The 18,933-nt window shown below is 46.5% G+C and overlaps 10 protein-coding genes across 10 annotated transcripts; 5 read left to right on the top strand and 5 right to left on the bottom strand.

Annotated features, from left to right (window-relative positions):
* Positions 1-439: 439 nt before the first annotated feature.
* Positions 440-3,223, top strand: PUMCH_002605 (uncharacterized protein; the record flags this gene model as incomplete). The annotated part of the gene is made up of 1 exon (XM_063021606.1): positions 440-3,223. The coding sequence occupies one exon, from the start codon at positions 440-442 to the stop codon at positions 3,221-3,223; it is 2,784 nt and encodes a 927-aa protein (XP_062877676.1).
* An 821-nt stretch (positions 3,224-4,044) lies between these two features.
* PUMCH_002604 (uncharacterized protein) lies at positions 4,045-5,067 on the top strand (the record flags this gene model as incomplete). The annotated part of the gene is made up of 1 exon (XM_063021605.1): positions 4,045-5,067. The coding sequence occupies one exon, from the start codon at positions 4,045-4,047 to the stop codon at positions 5,065-5,067; it is 1,023 nt and encodes a 340-aa protein (XP_062877675.1).
* Positions 5,068-5,485: 418 nt separating this feature from the next.
* Positions 5,486-6,535, bottom strand: PUMCH_002603 (uncharacterized protein; the record flags this gene model as incomplete). The annotated part of the gene is made up of 1 exon (XM_063021604.1): positions 5,486-6,535. One exon carries the CDS (start codon positions 6,533-6,535, stop codon positions 5,486-5,488), a length of 1,050 nt encoding a protein of 349 aa, XP_062877674.1.
* A 904-nt stretch (positions 6,536-7,439) lies between these two features.
* PUMCH_002602 (uncharacterized protein) lies at positions 7,440-8,450 on the bottom strand (the record flags this gene model as incomplete). Its single annotated transcript, XM_063021603.1, has 1 exon — positions 7,440-8,450. One exon carries the CDS (start codon positions 8,448-8,450, stop codon positions 7,440-7,442), a length of 1,011 nt encoding a protein of 336 aa, XP_062877673.1.
* Positions 8,451-8,752: 302 nt separating this feature from the next.
* Positions 8,753-9,514, top strand: PUMCH_002601 (uncharacterized protein; the record flags this gene model as incomplete). The annotated part of the gene is made up of 1 exon (XM_063021602.1): positions 8,753-9,514. One exon carries the CDS (start codon positions 8,753-8,755, stop codon positions 9,512-9,514), a length of 762 nt encoding a protein of 253 aa, XP_062877672.1.
* Positions 9,515-10,408: 894 nt separating this feature from the next.
* On the top strand, positions 10,409-11,473 carry PUMCH_002600 (uncharacterized protein; the record flags this gene model as incomplete). The annotated part of the gene is made up of 1 exon (XM_063021601.1): positions 10,409-11,473. One exon carries the CDS (start codon positions 10,409-10,411, stop codon positions 11,471-11,473), a length of 1,065 nt encoding a protein of 354 aa, XP_062877671.1.
* Positions 11,474-11,475: 2 nt separating this feature from the next.
* On the bottom strand, positions 11,476-12,138 carry PUMCH_002599 (uncharacterized protein; the record flags this gene model as incomplete). Its single annotated transcript, XM_063021600.1, has 1 exon — positions 11,476-12,138. The coding sequence occupies one exon, from the start codon at positions 12,136-12,138 to the stop codon at positions 11,476-11,478; it is 663 nt and encodes a 220-aa protein (XP_062877670.1).
* A 1,486-nt stretch (positions 12,139-13,624) lies between these two features.
* Positions 13,625-16,987, top strand: PUMCH_002598 (uncharacterized protein; the record flags this gene model as incomplete). The annotated part of the gene is made up of 1 exon (XM_063021599.1): positions 13,625-16,987. The coding sequence occupies one exon, from the start codon at positions 13,625-13,627 to the stop codon at positions 16,985-16,987; it is 3,363 nt and encodes a 1,120-aa protein (XP_062877669.1).
* Positions 16,988-17,148: 161 nt separating this feature from the next.
* Positions 17,149-17,595, bottom strand: PUMCH_002597 (uncharacterized protein; the record flags this gene model as incomplete). Its single annotated transcript, XM_063021598.1, has 1 exon — positions 17,149-17,595. One exon carries the CDS (start codon positions 17,593-17,595, stop codon positions 17,149-17,151), a length of 447 nt encoding a protein of 148 aa, XP_062877668.1.
* Positions 17,596-17,997: 402 nt separating this feature from the next.
* Positions 17,998-18,810, bottom strand: PUMCH_002596 (uncharacterized protein; the record flags this gene model as incomplete). Its single annotated transcript, XM_063021597.1, has 1 exon — positions 17,998-18,810. The coding sequence occupies one exon, from the start codon at positions 18,808-18,810 to the stop codon at positions 17,998-18,000; it is 813 nt and encodes a 270-aa protein (XP_062877667.1).
* Between the last annotated feature and the right edge of the window lie 123 nt (positions 18,811-18,933).

Here is an 18,933-nt window from a genome sequence, read left to right as displayed (position 1 = left end):
GGTCGCCATTGATGCTATCTCTGTGTACATTCCAGTGACTTTGGATGACGCATCAACGCCAGCACACCTGCGTAGATCCCCTATACATGTGCCCAGGATTTTCTTGTTTGCAAGCGTCGCAGATTCGACCGCCGCACGCATGTTGCATTCTGCACTAGTTCTTTGTTCTTTTATCCTGTGTGCAGCGAATGTGTCGTCTCATTACATTCCACCTTCAGCTCCGAACTTCACCATAACGCTCCAACTCTCTGTGTTCGGCCCTATTCCTGGGGCGCTGGTCGTGTTTGCATCCTCGGTCTTTTCCTAGCTACTTGTCCTCTTCCCCTGTAAATCTTTGAATGGTTTGTCTCCGACTGCCACTACCTCTTCCCTGTCATAATAGCTCCCGCTCTCCTGTTCTCCGGTAGTGTGGTTGATATCCTGCTCTTAGCCAGCGCTCATGGACTCTGTCCAGCAGTCCCTAGACCCCCGGCTTCAGCCCGCGTATAAGCTGAAGCCTGTGGGGACCGATCCACTCGAGGGCCCGTACTACTCGCTGGTAGCGTATGCTGGTCGTGTGTATGGGAAACTAGCCTACGACCCAGCCGCTGCCTTCGACAAGTCCGACCATGCTGAACTCATATCGCCGTATCTGAAAGGCCACGCCTACCACATGTCGCCTGTGCATGCCATGGGGAACTCCAACGGCAGCATCGGGAACATCAATCTCAATGCGCTCTCCAGCCATGTCCATGCCTCTGCCAATAGCAGTATCAGTGCGAACGGCAATGGTGTTGGTGCGCCCGCCAATGTCAATCTCAATGGCTCGGACTCGTTGTATGCCTCGCTGGGGAGTATTTATCTGCATCTTCCTGTTCAGCAGCATCAGCAGACGCCGCAGTCGCTCTATGGCTCTGCGGTTGCTGCGCCTGACCTGGCCAACATGGGTATCGGTGTGTATGCGTCTGCCCATTCACTACGACCGCTGGCTCGGACGGTTCCCTCTGATAGCTCTTTGTTTGTTGCTTCAGGCAACGGCATGGATGCATACGCACGGGCTGCTGCCGAGCCTTCGGCTAAATATTCCCACAACAACTCTAATATCTACAACTCTTTGCAGTCTGTTCCGCCCCACGCCGGCGGCGACGCACAGCTGTCTCTATACTCACAGGCTCGTCCGCAAAACCTGGCCATTGGCGGCTCCTCATACCTGGCCTCGTATCCCATCCCTTCGCAGGATCCCAAGGACTCGCACTTAAACATGTCAAATGTCCATCTCATGCAACGACGGCCTCCACACGAGAACCAACTGTACATTTCGCACTCGTCTTATGCCTCTGGAGACGGGATGAGTGCAGATATGATGCACACGCTGGCTGATGGAATGAGCTCGCTCATGACACTGGCTGCATCTGCCAAGTCTTTGAAGCCCACTTTCAAGGGTCATGTTGCGGTGTCGACTCCTCAAAAAGACTACGGGTTTGTCATGGAAAACGACACTGCCCTCCATAGCACCGACTCGCCGGAACTGCGGCCACGCGACCGGGCCGGTGAAACTCCCCGTAAAAGAGCCCGCACTCAGCTCTCCGATGATATGGAACATCACTTGAAGCCGCTTCTGTTGATCGCTGCTAGGTTTTCTTTTGATGATTTGGCTGCGAGACTACGACTGCTCGACTCCAATGATCCTGTGTTCGGTCCTTTGAATAATTCGAAGGATATCCGCATGGAGAGGCATCATCAGCTTTTTGCTCTTGCTTGGCTCACTAAACAATGCGAGGTTTCTTACACGACGGTGATCACTAGAACTCGAGTTTATGCTCGATATGTTGACACCTGTGCCAACCAAAAACTTGCCCCTCTCATGCCTACCAATTTTGGAAAACTTGTCCGTGTCATTTTTCCCAACTTGACGATTCGTAGACTCGGTATGAGAGGCAAGTCGAAGTACTATTACGCCGGACTCAAATTGAAGGGTGATCCTGAAAAATCTTCAACACCTCTTTCTCCTTCTTCGGCCAACGGTGTTGACTCGCCGCAATCAGTGAACGCAAATACTCCTGGTGAACTCGAAAGTATAGACACAAGTGCTCAGGCCTTAGCCTCGATCGAGTTCAATCAATTTAATCAGCACTTTAAAACTATCGAGTTGAAGTATATCCCCAACTTATTCAGCATGATTGACAATTCGGTCAATAGTGGGAATATGGCGCAACCGTTAGACTTGCCTTCAATCTACTCATACTTTCCAGACGACTACGAAGTTGACTACTCCTTGGCTGAGAATTTGCAGACATTGTACCGCGCGCACTTGACATCAACATTTGAACTGATCAGATACATGCAAGCCGATAAATTGTTCGAAATGTGCTCCACATTGCTGGTTGATGTGGGTGATGCTTCGAATCTTTTGTCAGATGAAGTGTTGAGCGACTGGGTCAAAGATTGTGACACGGTGATGTATCGCGCCGCAGTGAAAATGTTGGCTAGATTGCATTTGCAAAACGTGCCTGCCAGTATCTTTGATCCACTCAAAAAGTTGGCTCGGGAATTGCGGTCGCGGTTGGTAGAGACAATGTCCAAACATTTCCCACAACATTTCGTAGAGCTCAAAGTGGACCTAGCTTCACTGTTCCTCGAGATATTGTCCAGGCTCTTGCGTTGTATTGAGTCGGGTATTCATATCTCCAATATTCTTTCCAATCCGAACGAGAAAGTGGTGATGCTTAATGACTGGTTATCTCTAGACATTCCGGATATCATTATGCGTGAATTGCCATGTGGCAGTACGAACACCGAGTTGCTCATAGAAATCTTAGATACTCGGTTTGTGAAACTTATGGAGGAGCATCTGACTACCAAAGGGCCAATCATGGCAAAATACTCCGAGTTTTTGTTTGATCTTCCAGAGAAGTTTCCGAAGGTCAGTCCCTGGTTGTTTTCGTTACTCGCTTCGAATGTCCTTACCACTTGCATCAGAGAGATGACGCTTGCAGGGTCAAGAAGTTTCAAATCGTGGTGGATTTTTCGGTGCTGGGTTGATGAATTCATCAAATGGAGTATGGAACTAGGCGGGTATCTCTATGACGACTACAAGCCAAAACTCGAGCCAGTAGTAAAGTCCGAGGCGTTTGACGGACCGCTAGGACTCAACCACTCCTATTCACAGGACCTGGCAACTAATGACAGTAACTATGTCGATTTGTTGGAGCTCATTGATAACGGTGGCTTCAACTGGATATAAAAGACCTTCTGGTCCCGTGTACCACATCTTACAATATTTTATTATTCATTGGCTTATATAGAAATTTCACGACCATAATTCGTGTTAGGCGTAGCAAGGCTCCGGCGAAGTAAATGCGGGAGAGAGGTTAGGAAGTTTTGGATTTTGTAGTTGTTTCAAATATTTCTTCTCTCATTAAAGAGTTTCATTGACATGGCTTAGTTTTGACACTTCTGAATTGAAGATTTCGGCGAAATGAAACAAGCCAATGGCAATAGAGATGGTTTTAATTTCTTACGATTTCTGGATGAACCATCACTTAATTGGAGGTGAAGGTCGAGTATTTGCCTCATACGTTCTAGAACACAAGTAAGTAGAGTGAAGCAAAACCCTCTCGAAAGAAACTAATTGAAACACGCCCCGATTTGACGAATTTTCCAACAAACATTCAATTGTCCAAATATATTATGATTTTCACGTCTCCATTTTTCTGCGGTAATATTACCTCACTTCAATTCTACAAACCAACCGAGGCCAGTAGCAATACATCGAACACTACCAAAACGAAACCAAAAACAAAAACAAAAACAAAACAAAGAACAAAAAACAGCCAACTATAAAAGAACATTCTTTTCCCCCCCCTACCCAATAATCTCCCCATTTTTCGCAGCTCCATTGCTCTGCTCTGCCAGATCCCGATCTGCTCCTGCGTGAAACACTCGAATCTTCGAGAACACCCCAGTACATGCCAGAAACCCACTCCAACTGAATATACCTATACTTCAACACACCACGGCCTACAGTCCCGCACTAGACTTTTTTTTTCGCCAATCACAACCACAATGGTCAAAGAAACAAAACTCTACGACTTGTTAGGCGTGTCCCCCTCCGCCTCGGACACAGACATCAAAAAGGCCTACAGAAAGACGGCCCTCAAATACCACCCCGATAAACCCACCGGAGACACCGAGAAATTCAAGGAGATCTCCGAGGCGTTCGACATCTTGTCCAACGCAGACAAGAGACAAGTCTACGACGACTACGGTATCGAGGCTGCCCGTGGAAACGCACCCGCAGGCGGCAATCCGTTTGCTGGAGGAGCAGGTGGAGCAGGCGGCCCGCAATTCAATTTCGGAGGCGGTGGTGGCCATGGCTTCTCGCAGACAGATGCGTTCAACATTTTCTCGCAGATGGGCGGGTTCGATATGGACGACGGTGGGTTCAGCTTCGGCGGCTTTGGAGGAGGTGGTGGCTCGCACTTTGGTGGCATGAACGGCGGCGGTATGGGCGGTGGCATGCCTGGCGGCTTTGGAGGCGGCAGATCGGCCCGTAGACCCGAGCCAGACACTGTTTCCATGCAGTTGCCGGTGACGTTGGAGGACTTGTATGCGGGTGCTACCAAGAAGATGAAGTTGAACAGAAAGGGCGCCGACGGCTCCAAGGAGAGCAAGATCTTGGAGGTCAAGATCAAGCCCGGCTGGAAGGCTGGAACCAAGATCAACTTCGCCAACGAGGGTGATTACCAGCAAGAGTGCCAGGCCCGCCAGACTGTCCAGTTCATCGTCGAGGAGAAGCCACACCCATTGTTCAAACGTGACGGTAACGACGTCATTGCCACGGTTCCTATCTCGTTCAGGGAGGCCTTGTTGGGCTTCGACAAGGAGATCACCACCTTGAGCGGGCGTAAGATCAACATCTCCCGCTCCACACCAGTGCAACCCACTTCATCCAACAGATATCCTAACCAGGGTATGCCAATCTCCAAGGAGCCTGGTAAGTATGGTGACCTTGTTGTGACTTACAAGATCGACTTCCCAGTGCACTTGAACGCTGCCCAGAAGGAGGCCATCAAGCTGGCTTTCTAATCCAACTTTGCTCTTCAGCACCATAGACCACATGTACAGATTCAGATCCACGGAGCCATTCTGACAAGTAGGCCAGCATCCTGCTTGCTATTCCGTGTCCCAATTCCAATGAAAACATTAATGATCTCAAAGCCCTGGTGGTATGACATTACCTGGGGCTCCACAAGCTTGCTACGTAGTTTGAATTGAACATAAATAGAAAATTTATAGAAAAATTTGAAAAAAATGAATAATAATTATAAAAAAAGAAGTAGTTATGTAGCTCTTAAACCAAAAGAACATCTTGACATCTGATGTCTCTACAAAAAATAAAAATACAGGTGGAATTTAATAAAATTACACAATTATAGATTGATTGATAACCTGAATCCAAGTTGTGCAACAGAATGCATTCAATGTGGTCATTGCACAGCTAGGTTTACAAAGTTGGAGCATCTGCCTCAATAGCAGTAGCATCCTCTTGGGGGGCCTCTTCTTGAGGAATTGGAGCAGCATTTTCCTGAGGAGCGAATTCTTGAGCAGGTGCCTCTTGAACAGCAGCTTCCTGAGCAAAGCCCTCTGCTGGAGCGCTGTCCTCTTCCATGTATTCATCTTGGGTAGCAGCACGCTGTGGGAACAGAGCGAAGGTAATGTTCAATTCTCTTCCACCGTAGTTGTAGAGGTCCAAGTTCTTGATTGCCAAGTCTGCTAACTCCTGCAGCTCAAACTCGACGACAGCGTTTCCGCTGGGTCTGCCACCATCATTGTACTGAACTTCGGCGCGGGTCACACGGCCAATGGTCTCGAACAACTCGAACAAATCGGTCTGAGTAGTGATGAAAGGCAAGTTGCCAACGTAGATAGTGTTGGAAGGGTTACCGTTGGAATACACACCGTCTGTGAATTCGGTGTTGGTGAAAGCAGGTTTTCTTCTCTCGCCAGGTTCTTTTCCGTGACGAACCTCGAGAGTTCTTCCTTCGAGAACATAGTTTTGGAACTTGGCGACGGCGTTGTCGGCATCGTCAGCGTTGCTGAAGACAACAGTACCGAAACCACGAGACTTGCCGAACTTGTTGGTCATGACGTCAGCGCGGATGATATCTCCGGCTTCGCGGAACATGTCCTTCAATGTGTGCCATGTGGTGCTGAACGGCAAGTTACCGACAAAGACCTCAGTGCCCGGTCTTGGAGCTTCATTGGAGAATCTCTCCCTGCGCTCGCGTGGCGGACGCTCATCTCTTCTATCGCTTCTTCTCGAGTCCTCTCTGCGGCCGCGGTCTCTGTCGTCTCTCTCTCTTCTTCTCTCGGATGGAGGAGGCTGGTCCTGTCTGACGAAGATCTCACGTCCCATGAAAGTTGTGCGGTCAAATCTACGGATGGCCTCGTCGGCGTCGCGCTTACTATCGTACTCCACGTAAGCCATTCCTCTGGAGCGTCCCTTGTTGCTTATGACTCCGGCGTGAACAATGCGACCTCCCAGACCAAACATGTCCTCGATATCTCTGTCAGTGGTCTCGAACGAGACGTTTCCGATGAAAATGGAGTTATCGTAGTTACGGTTGATCTCCTCCGAGCGCGGTCTTCTGCTGTCTCTGCTGTCTCTGCCAAAGCCGCCTCTTCTGTCGTCTCTGCCGAATCTTCCCTGGCTTCTGTGGTTTTCACGCGGAGCCTCGTAATCTCTTCTGTGGGAGGGAGACCGAGATCTGTTTCTGGCCGGCGAGGGCGAACGATCCTGGGTATTAGCATGCGGAATTTGAAAAAAAAAGGTGTATTCACGGGGAAATGATTGAGAAAATGCCAGAACGGCTGTCCCAATTTAGCTCTAACCAAACTGTATCAATGCATCGGATATGAGCCCTGGGGCTACTCCTCGGTAGATTGCGAATACCCGAATTTCTATGGGAGCGGGATTACATACTCTTGAATAATCGTCTATGTCTATATTATCCATGATGGTGGTGATTGCAGTTGGTATATGAGAGATCCTCGATTTTTCAACTGGCGTGGGTCACGTGCAGCGTGGGGAGTAGGTTTTTGGAAGACGTGGTTTTGTTTGTGGAATTTTTTTTAATGTGGCAATAATTTCTTGATCAATTAGAAGGATATTTACTCTCCGAAATTTTCATGATCTTGTTTTTCTAGCTGCTCAATTGGCTGAACGCATGGTGTGGTTATCAGTCGATACTTGTCTCCGGCCACAGGCATAGATCATTTTAAATATTATTACAAAGTCCGTTGTGCAGTTGGGTTTCTGTCATTGTTCATGAAGGAATGCAGTTGTATCGTTTGACAGACAATGCACTCCACCTTACTCAGGAGTCTCGTCCCTTTCCTGACTTACTTCCTCATTGCACCAGTAAGCGCCCATAAGGTCAGTATGTTAATTTAGAAGATTACTTCTCGGGGAAAGGTAACACCAAACGTCTCTCCACCTCGGTTTCTTTGTTCACCTCCTCTTCTCCATCAAACTTGAGCCGCACCTTACCGTCCTTCTTAGTTCCCACAACCACAGCAGGATAGAACGTGGTGGTTTCAGGATATCGCGCCAACACTTTCGTTCCATGGGCATACTGTATTAGATTGGGCACCTCGGCTTTGGAAGGAATTAGGAGAATCTCCTTGTAGTTGGCCTTGAACGTCTGGCCCGGGTTGTTATTTTCATCGGGCTCAGGGTCCCGGATCTCGTATTTCATGCCGTCGCCTATGATTTTCGTGATCTCGCACTGGATCCACTCCTCCAAATGGCGGCTTTTGAGCTTGAACGCAACCTCTGACCCCACAATTACTGGCTCATCCGAGTCGTACTTCGACTGCCAAAAGATCCGGCCTTGTTTCTGCGTCGAATTCTTTTTCCCCTTCCCCGTAGAGCGCCCGATCTTACCTGCAACCTGACTTTTCAGGCTTCTTGGAGGTAATGCAGCCAACTCTTGTTCCTTGCGCTGTGCCTCCTCTGCTTTGGCAATGAGCGTTTGGAGATTCTGCTGGGATGTGCTTATTATTCGCTTGGCGGTGCCGATGTTGAGGTTGTGATCTTTGAGCTCGTCTTTGAGTGCTTCTAGTTCGGCGTCAGTTAGCGATTCTAGCGACTTTTCTGCCGGATCGAAGATTGGATCGAACGTTAGAGATTCATTTGCGTTGCAGAGGTCTTGGAGCGACGAAACTACAATGTCCCAATATCCGTCTGTGTCGCTTGTAGCCATGTTGATTGATATGTCAATAATGAGAGACAGGCTATCAATATATGGGGTAGATGTGCGTGTGAAGACGGTCAAAAAGTGAATAGGCGAATTTAATGAGATTGAATACAACTGATTATTGTTTGTTTTTGATCCTAATTTTTTTGCATCATCTGTACAGTTGTGGTTCTTCTGCTTTCTTAATACTTGGTCCATATCCATATACATCAGACGGTAACTGCGATAATCTAATTTTTAGCCAAGATTGTTTATTTTAAGATTCAATTTGCTGAGTTTTGGCTTGACGGTTGACAATTCCTCTTTCCCTTTCGCTTTCAATACGTTCAGACTGGTAATATTCGAGACCCAATCCAATTCAATAGGACCTAACAAACACTCGTGTTGAATTTTGTTTTGCATAGTATCTTTTGTAATAAAATTTCAGTACCTGACTATAAATACACTTCCCTCCCCTCCAAATATTACGCATTAATACCTCCCGCATATCTCCCCGGATAATCCACCAGACAATGTCTTATCTCACTGACTATATATTTGTGCCGCTGGAAATTGCACAATTAGTGTCGACTTTACTAACATGTCGGCGCATTAGGCTACGAAAATCTCATCTAGGCGTGCTGCTTGATCTTGCAATATATACATTTGTCTCGTGTTTAGCCAAAACAGTAGCTAGTCTATTGTATCTGCTGCAATTGGCTCAGGAGCAATATGTAGCCAGATATCCGCTATACTACAGTATGCCTTTGCTGTTTTTGGTGTCATTGATTGGCATTGGAAGTCTTTTCTATAGCACTATGCTTCTACATCAAATGCTAATTTGGCGGAACAAAGAGACGGAGTGGAGTCTCGTTTGTAGAACAACATTGATAGGTCTATTCGGGACTCTAGCCTATGTTCTCTTTTTGTATTTCCACCGGATGGCCACGATCAATTTGCTTGATATCGCCGATTACTTGAGCTTTGTCTCTGCATTGACCTGGGCCTGCAGAATTATCCCACAGGTGTCCGTGAACTGGTTTTACGACACTTTTAATGTTCTTCATAAGTACTTCTTGCATCTCGAAATTCTGGGATGTTTGTGGGTCCTTGCGTCGTACTGGTTACTGGGAAGAACTGGCTTGAGGTGGTATAAAATGCCATTGAATGCTCCTCTGAAGTTTCTGGCCATGGTAAATTTATCAGCCTGTATTTTATTGGTGATTGAAAAGAAGATGTATCCGTCTCGCTCTTTGGCGTATCATGCCATTCCAAAGCAAGAGGATCAATGTTGATCGCTTTGGTACATGGAGGAATTTTGGCAGAATGGCAATACTGTGGATGTATTTTCTTATAGAAAAGAAATCAAATGTTAGTTTTCAATTGTTTGGAGTGGAACGCTCTTGAGCTAACATTAGGGGAAGTTCTCCATTGAGGGCCTATTCAGGGATACACACTTCGTCATCTTCTATTGAATGAATCATGTACAAATTTTGGTAAGATAAAACATCATACCCCTGACTGGCTTTTCAATTTTCAAGAAACAGGAATTATGGTGAATTGAGGAAGAAAAGTTCATCAACATCACAGCAGGAAGGGTTTCTTGTCTGATGTATGGTGATTGTAATTCGCAATATGATGTTATGGCCTTAGCGCCGCCGTTTATTACTTTCAGTAGTAGATTTTACTCCCCTTCGACTGAAGGTAGCTAGTATCTATACCGACCCGAACATGAACTGAGCGAATATGTAACCATGAGAATAAAAGACAAGTAGTATTACAATGATCGAAACACAAATACAAGTTCTTTCGAATTTAATTTTTATTCAAAATTTCGCCAACACCAAATACAAAAGGGCTTCACTTTTTCACCACCAATTACCCGGACCCATCACCTATTAGTCCCAGCTATTACATTTTTCACCCATCCACATCACAACTACATCTGAGTTATGGTATGTGAATGATGAATATTTATTCAACCTTATCTACATTATCTGAAGCTTCGGCTAAGAAGAGAAAAAAGTTCTGACTAACACATACAAGACCTTTCTTTTATGATGACGCTGGTATCCTAGCCTTCACATAGCACCCCAATTCGGTTATTGCTTAGTAACCCCTTTCTTTGTTCATAAAGACCCCTCTTGGTTTGTAAATCTCGTAGTTTCTTCTCTCAATCTCTTTCTGAAATGGCCAGAACACGATCTGTCGCCGCATTGACGGCCAAGTCCGTTCCTAGATTCCATAGTGTCAAAACTGCATCGGTGAAGGTCCAGAAACCCGCTCTAGGGTCGAAAACAAATGTTGCTGGGACCGAAATGAAATTGGAGCAAAAATCTGTGGTTGCATCCACTTCATCCAATCCCATTGTATCGGCTGCTTCAAGGAAGACCAAGCCCCATATCGAAACGTTCTTCTCTCATATTGAAGTACCAAGCGACTTGTGTCTTCCAGCTGATTTTGTGACGTATCACACCCCGGAATTCATCGAGGGCGTCAAGTATATTCTAAGCGTAGATCCGTCGTTGTATCCGGCTACTGTTCATGGTAACTTCACCGTATTCGCTCGCGAGAATGAGCCAAATAAGAAAGGGCTGGACTTGATTAATCACTATTGGTTTTCGTTAATTACTTCTATTCTAGGCCAGCAGATATCTGGACATGCTGCCAAGGCTATAAGGGGCCGGTTTGAACAGCTCTTCGATGGAATTCCTACACCAGAAGCGACACTTAAATTGCCTCAAGAAACCGTCAAAGGCGTAGGTCTCTCTAATATGAAACTAAAATACGTCATCCACATAAGTGAAACATTTGCTACAGGAGACACCAAGCTTCTGGACCCCCTGTTCTATGAATCGGCGCCCACTACCGAGCTAATAAAAGAGCTCACTCTTCTCAAAGGAGTAGGTGAATGGTCTGCTCGAATGTTTTGTCTCTTTACTTTAAAAGACTTGGATGTATTTGCATACGATGATCTCGGAGTCGCTCGAGGTGTAGCAAGATATCTCGAGGTAAGACCGCTGGTTTTAGAGGCAACGAAAGTCGGTGTCCATGCAGATGAGATTCTCAAAGCCGGTCTCAAAAAGAAAGGGAAATTTGCCAAGGCAGATTCGAAGCGCGATTGGACGCCCTTGCACGATGAGTACATGAAGTTCTTAGCAGCCAAATTTCAGCCGTACCAACTGATCTTCATGCTTCTAATGTGGAGACTCTCTGCTACCAATACAGAAGTGCTACTGAAGCAAAATGTTTAATTTCATATGGCTATTATGAGAGCACCGGACACTAATGCTACACTTGTGATAACAAATGATGTTCGGACATGCGAAACGCTGGCCTCCAGAACCTCACCCCATACTTCAATGTTGTGTGCGCTCCTTTCACGTTCGTAGATTATTGAAAGTTCTTCTTCAATCTGCTCGTATCCATAGTCGAGATCCTGACGATGCAAGAAGCGGAGGTCTTCGGCCTTAAATCCTCTATTCTCTACCAAGTACAGAATGAACTCGTCAATTTTTAGGTCGACGCTTTCCTCCTCCTCATCTTCGAGCTCAATATCTGGATCTTCTCGATCATGATCGACTATGTAGCGAGTCCATGAGCGTAGGTCGTGTTCGTTTGACATTGTTCGTTCCAAATTCGTAAACTTTGAGACAAGAGGTCGATTGTCGCCCGTCAGTTGCACTGAGACCTCATAGGATTTGGACGCCAAAAATTCTTTAATCCATGCAGTGGGCAGCACCACTCTAGCCTCCAATTCCGGCACTGGTGCGAGGTCTGGGGAGTCTTCTAGGGTTTTGTGGTCTGCCAAAGGTGAGTTGTGAATGCTTCTCGCAGGCAATTCTCTGACACCCAGAATTATGGCACCAACAGAGACAACAGTGAAGGCACAGGTTAGGATCGCATCACAGAATCGCATGTTTCAGGGAAAATCCCAAAAGAAATGTAACGGTATTGAAAAAAGAAGGAAATTAGAGGTTTTGTAAACGGCTGCAAAAGGTGTGCAAAGAGTGCAGAGAGCAGTGCGGAGCTATACGAGGCGGTACTGATTTGGGCGATAGGGGCTAACCAGTGCATGGCGCAAAGTGGGTTCTATCATTGCAAAAAAAATAGGAATCTTTGATCGAATGAAAAATTACATTTAGAATGTCGAAATCGGTCCAGGGAAGATTTTGGCTTTTGGGGTGTTTTCTGCAGGAACGATGCAAGCATCGACGCTTTGGGAATGGATCTGAGTTAGGTTTGCAGCCCCGCGGTGTCCATCCTGCAGTCTCATTTACCTTAATTTGTCAATTTCAAGCTTGAAGTGATCTGCGAATGGGGAAAAAAAATCGAAGCTGAACTTTTGGTCAATCTCACTCCAGCTCGCACATGTGTATCCAGGCGATCTTTGAAACGAAATTCAAGACTTGTGGCCAAGAAGACCTAGACCAAGAATCTGGCCGACATACAAGGCCAACAGAAGCATGGTATCGTTGCTACCAGAGAACTAGGTACTGTTAGACAAGGTCCTAAATTTGGCGTCGGAAAGTTTTTGAAGAAAAAAAACAACCAATCTACGCCCAATGCAGTTTTTGGCGGAGATCATCACCGGCCGCTCAGAGCCGCTCGGACCCCGCAACACATCCACCTTCTTGACAGGGCCCAATGTCACTAGTCAGGGGACAACGGACCAATTAGAACAGAAATGAGGTCAGAAACCCAAACCCCAAAATATTTTTTGGAAATTGGCCACCCTGAAAAACTGACCCCGGTCGACAGTCGCACCTTCGTACCCGTAGAACCTTATTTAGCCTCCGCGCCGCATTTTTCACCTGACTGCAAAAGAGATCTTAAATTAGCAGCAACGACATGTGGATTCCCCAGCGACCGAATCAAGTAATTCCCCCCAGTGCATTTCCATCCAAATGTCGAGCCACACAATCTAAAATAAATATCTTTTGCCGCACTCTTCCCCGTCGCAAAGTCTATTCTTCCTCTGTAACTGTGTTCCTTCCGCTAAGCATGTTCCTGTCTTTTTTGAGGGTCTGCGCATCCAGATAATGCAACTGTCGATACCACTTTTTCTGCCGAGCTAGACCTCCTAAGAACACACACACGACTATCTTTGGCATCGACACGAGCGCTGCGTTTGAAACTCTGTTCCGCATCCTGTCCTGTCTATCTAAGCTCCAATTTCATCTGGATTGTGGTGTTCTCTTCGTAGAAACCGTGGAAACCATCTCCAAATATCCATTCTCTGGCCCTGGTGTTTTGCAGCAAAGACATACATTGAAGATTCGCAAAGGCTTCTTTTTCTGTTTTAGAATTCATCCTCCACTTTGTTGGCCGCTTCTCTCTTTCTCTCCTTGCTCTAGTCTATCTGAGTACCTACTCTGTCATTCGCTATTAATAACCACAATACCATGGACGCCGTCACTAGAGGCGCCAAGTTGGGCCACCACAGCTCCTCCAGCAGCTCAATCTCGAATCCCCGGTCGATCCCGGACCACCCGGTCGATAGCTCCACCGACTTCATCCTTCTGGTCGAGGATCGTCTCAACAAGCTAGCCAAGAAGCCCGAAAGCCCGTATCCCTCGAATCGCGCGCCGTTCAGCTTCCCCAACGGCGAGACGTTCACGCCTCGACTCACTTCGCAAAAGCGCAACAAGCCCAAGAAGATCTTCCATGGCCACAACTTGCCTCCGACAAATAGACCCAACAACGTCCTGAGGCTGAACTCCATACGGCTGGACATCCAGTCCCACTTGCCCCGCAGCTCATCCATGGTCCTGCTTCCGCTGCTTCGATCGTTTGGCGATATCCCGGGCCCGCATCCAGCTAGTGGCCTGACCACTTCTCTTTCCAAGCATTCGTTCTTGACGAGAAGTCCTTCGATGAACAATGTGCGCACCAAAAAGAAAGACTTGGCTGCGTTCATTCGCACAATGAAAACCGACACACCTACAAACATTGACATTGGCGCCCTACAGTCGTCGTCACATGTGCCTCAACCTCGCCTTAATTCTTTGACCAATAACCGCTACCAAAAAGGCTCCAACAATATTGTTGTCCTGGAGCTGATGCTCAAAAGCCCAGACCTCACTGCCGAGAGCTCGAACTTCAGAACCCTCAGTATAGGCAACAACAGCTCCCATTCTACCAAAGTGGGATCTGACAATACTCCAAGCTCCAATCCATCTAGTGTGTCAAACTACAACGTCAATCGTTCGGACTCAAATACCCCGGAAACTTCCGTCTCGGCTTCAGATTTGGCCACGGAGCCCGTTGTCAAGTCTGAAATCTTGGCAGGAACTGCTCTAAAAGATCTTCCAGAGGAGTCAAAAATGAACTCGTTTTCGCCTTCGAGAACTGAATCTGCAACTCTATCAGTGGTATCATCTCGGTCATCATCATTTGCAAGTGCTGACGAATATCCGTCCAGCGAGAGGCTTGATTTTGAAACAAAACCTCAGGCACAAGGCACCGCTTCAGAACAGAGTTCTGCCGACGATGATGTCTCGACAAGTGATGCTGATTCGGTCAGTGATCATCCAAAATTGCTCGAATCTCCTCCTGTAAACGCGCAATTAGATGAACTGGTGGGGCTGTCCCAAGCTGAACAAGCTGCTGGTCATGAATTGACACTGATAGCTGGCAACAGCTCGGATTCTGTCGATCACTCCATCATAGATGCAAGCTCCAATTTGTCTCTGAAAGTAAACTCGTCGAAATCATCCATAAATCCCCCTGAAAATAGCTCGGAAGATAACAGCAAGAACACTATTGAGATTAATGCAGGTGTTGAAACTCCTTCTACACTTAGCTTTGTTGATACAACAAGCTCCCCAGCTTCCAAAGTTTCGATGAAGACGGCTACTAATGAGACAGAAGGAGAGTTAAGCCAAGGTGGACAACCAGACGAAACAACAGAAGAGGTCACGAGACAGTCAGCTCGTTCGTTTAAACCTGCTAAAGACACTGAATCATTGCCCTCTCCAACCGTTTCAAAAGAGAATACACTTCATGAAGCCCCATTGTCGCCGGATTTGGAGGAGAAGCTTCAGAGAGCGGCTCTGGAGTGCGAGCTGTTATCTCAACATGTTGGTGCTAGATTATCTAAGTCTCAGAATCGTGATTCTGAAGTGCTGAACGGGGAAATGCCTCATGCTCATGAACAAACTACTGCAAGTGACCTATATGAGTTGAAACAGCCCTCATCATCGTTGACTGAACGCAGAAATCCAGGTCTCTCGTTACCTTTACCCACCATGCAACACAAATTTGTCCCTCCTTCTGGTGCAGGCACACCTAGATCGACTGATACCCTTCCAAGCCTTCTTAAGACGGAGGAGAGTGAGTTCAAATCGCCAATTCCCCATTCTGCTCATAGCGATCATGAAAATTCTCCAAGCAGCAGAGTCTCAATGTACTCCACTCAGCAATTGCAAAAGTTCTTCGACGACGACCAAAAAGAAGTACCGCCCAGAGGCGACATCCTGGCGATGGAAGCCCACAAACGCTACTCGGCAACATCGTCATTTGGCTCAGCGCTCCCAAGCCCCAAGGCTTTCCAGCTAAAAGCATTTCCAGAAAGTCCAGATAACTCAGAGAGCATTCTTAAGAACAGACTCTCGTTGCTTGGTGTGGTAAACGTCGATTTTGACAAGTCCTTGCCCGCCTCGCCAGCAATTGAGAATGTGAAGGATAAGTGGAATCTCTCTGCTTTGAGCGTTGAGTCGCCTTCTCGTGAGTCTTTACAAATCAAATCTGAGCCCAAAGCATCACCCAAGAAGGAACAAAACGAGAAGGGGAAATCAGGCTTCAGAAAGATGTTCAAGATTTTTTCTTCCAAATCCAGTGCAAAACTCACCAAATCTTCTAGCGCTTCTTCTTCTTCTCTGTATGCTGAAGCTCATAGCAAGAAAAAATTCCTCTCATCATTCAAGCTGACTTCCAAATTGTCTCCAACTTACAATGTGAATGACGACAAAAACCCAATGGACATAAAGATGACCAAGCCAGATGACGAGGCTGCTTTGCCTGTCGAGAAACCGTCATATGATTTGCCTGCTCTTGAATTCGAAGACATTTTTTTCAAGGATGTTTTGGTCAAATTCGACGAGGTTGAGCAACAAGCCCAATCTGAAGTAGATCGTTTGAAAAGAAACAAGAGCATCAACAACTTGTTTTTGAAAGATGACGAGCTTTCTAAGGATCAAATCGCCAACCAACAACAGAAAGATGCGGGATACTCTGACGACTTTTTGCCATTAGATGCTGGCAAAAGACCCGACTTGGGTGGTTCTGGTAGACCATCATATGCATCGTATTCGGAGGAACTAATCGCTGAATTGCCCATTGGATCGGAAAAATCCCTTGTGCTCTCAAAGGAAGAGATTGGAAGCATTCTCGCCAATCCCGGTAGCTTAACGTACCAATTTTTGCGTTCGCTCAGACAATATGCTGATCTGAATGAAGTTACAGTGAAGTTGACTGGGTTCGATCCGTTGAACGATACTCAAGTGGACACCTCTGGACCAAAGGCCCCAATTCTCAGCCATAAGAAGAACTATAGAGCCAGAAAAAGCGTCAAGTTCGCGAATGTGATTCACATCAGTGAGACATTCGACCCAGACATGTACAAGCGGTACAACAGATCGGTGACGCATTATTATTTGACGGAGTTTGCTGAGGTGAACCGAATCAAAAACGAGTTGAACTACTATAAATGCCACGAGATGCTTGTGCACCAAAAATCTCAATGCAACACTCATTTTTTCTACTAATTGGGAGTCAAGCGTCAACGTACCTGACTTGACTAGACTTGACATGAACAATTATAATTTAATGCTATTTATTGAATACTTCTCGTAGCCTCGTAATGAGATACAATTCTGTCAACAACATCTAAAGCCCAGATTACTCTTTCGATTCTACTTCAATTCTACTAACTGCCTCTATACGTAGAGTAGCTGAAGTTACTTAGAAGCAAAGGAACATGGTAATGATGGTCAGGCGGATCTGCAACCTCAAAAGTGATCTCGACGCAGGGAAAAAACGTCCTGCTCTCCATACTAAGTTCATGGAAATACTTCCCGGTCAAAAACTTGATTTTGTAGATTCCCGGTTTCAACGTCGTCCACACACCAGACTCAATTCCAAGCTGAGATTGCTTTTCCGATGACGTGGATGGATCCGTGACCCATGTTTTCACACGCCCGTCTGCATCGGTCTTGCTCAAGGCAAAGGGTTTCGGTTCTGGGCCGAAATTGTACGATTCAACCTCGCTCAAGTCGGCAATTCCGGCTGAGAGATAGTAGATTGAGCAGGTGACATTGGCCGCTGGTTTGCCAATGGCGGTGTCTAGTATGTGGCATGTAATTGGACTCACCATTGTTGTAGTTGAAGTAGAAGAGTAGGTGGTGGGAACTGATAAGAGATATAGGGAATGGATCGCGGAGATTGCCGAGATCTTATCGGGAAGGGAAAAATGATTGCGAATTTTGGAAATTCGGGGAGAGAATTGGGAAGAAAAAGGTAGAAAACATCATTGGATGCAATTGTTCGTGTTGTTTGTTTTACGTACCTGTAGGCGTATGTTTAGTTTGTCTTGGATTGGTGGTATAGTGTATCCGTAGTGTTTTTGCTCTGAAGAGAAAATTTGACGTAATTTGACATAATTTGTCAAGTAGACGGTTTTAGGAAAATGCTCTTCCAATCAAGTCAGCTTTGCTTGGACTTGTTCGGCTCTCGTGGCGGTACGCTCATTGAGCTGTTCATTGATGAGCCTTAGCTCTTAAGGCTCCTCTTCATCGGATAGAACCCACACAACTCCGGGATCTTCTACATTTCGACGTTCTCCGCGCTTTTTCCGCGCCGTTTCTACCCACAAACTGTCATCGACGGCTGCAATCTCGTGTGACGTATAGTACTCCTCGTCATCAGTATCTTCGTCGGAAATTAAGATAAACTGCTTCTCGGCAGACTTTCTCTGATCAGCTAGCAGCACTTTCGGAGCTCCAATCGTAGAGATAAGCTGAGGGGCCTCGTACTTCCATGGCTTCTCTAGAAACTTACGTGCAGCGAATACAGTCTGCAACCAGTCCAATTCAGCCTCTAACGTCTGGAAACTCCTGTGAGATGTCACATGGTCGACCAGAAACGTTGTCGCATTGGAGTAAAAGGTCAATTTGCCCACCACTTCTAGAGCGTTTCCCTCTTGCAAGGCCAGCTTGAACAGGGAACAATTGGCTTTTACGGTGAGCATCAGTTTACGGCCCAGGTAATCTTCGAGGGAAATTAGATAAAATGGCGGCCGGCTCGAATATTCCATCATATGGTACAGTAGCACGGTTCCTCTGATCTTCACAAGCTGGACAGGATAATTGCCCACCATGATATAGCCCTCAGCATGTTTTTTTAGCCCCGTGACGCCATAAAACTCCAAAAGACATTTGCTTTTGAGAAGGTCACGTATAGTCAACGGAACAATGCGTTCATGTGTTGGCGCCATGTGAAATAGCGACGGAGAGTAGTAACACACGCCGCCTTTTCGGAGCGCTATATGCGACTCGCCCGGCGCAGTATCTGCCCGTAGCTCATGCTCCATGCAATTGTTTAAATAGTGTAAATGTTGTGTTTTGGCGGAATTAGAGAATAGTCAATGTAAGTGGTAATTGGGGTAATTGGAGGTGATCGCGTCGGAAAAACCCCGAAGAAACTTTAAAGTCTG

The sequence above is a fragment of the Australozyma saopauloensis genome, chromosome 3 (genome assembly GCF_035610405.1).
Source record: "Australozyma saopauloensis chromosome 3, complete sequence".
Classification (NCBI taxonomy): domain Eukaryota; kingdom Fungi; phylum Ascomycota; class Pichiomycetes; order Serinales; family Metschnikowiaceae; genus Australozyma; species Australozyma saopauloensis.
This window is presented reverse-complemented; position numbering and strand designations above follow the sequence as displayed.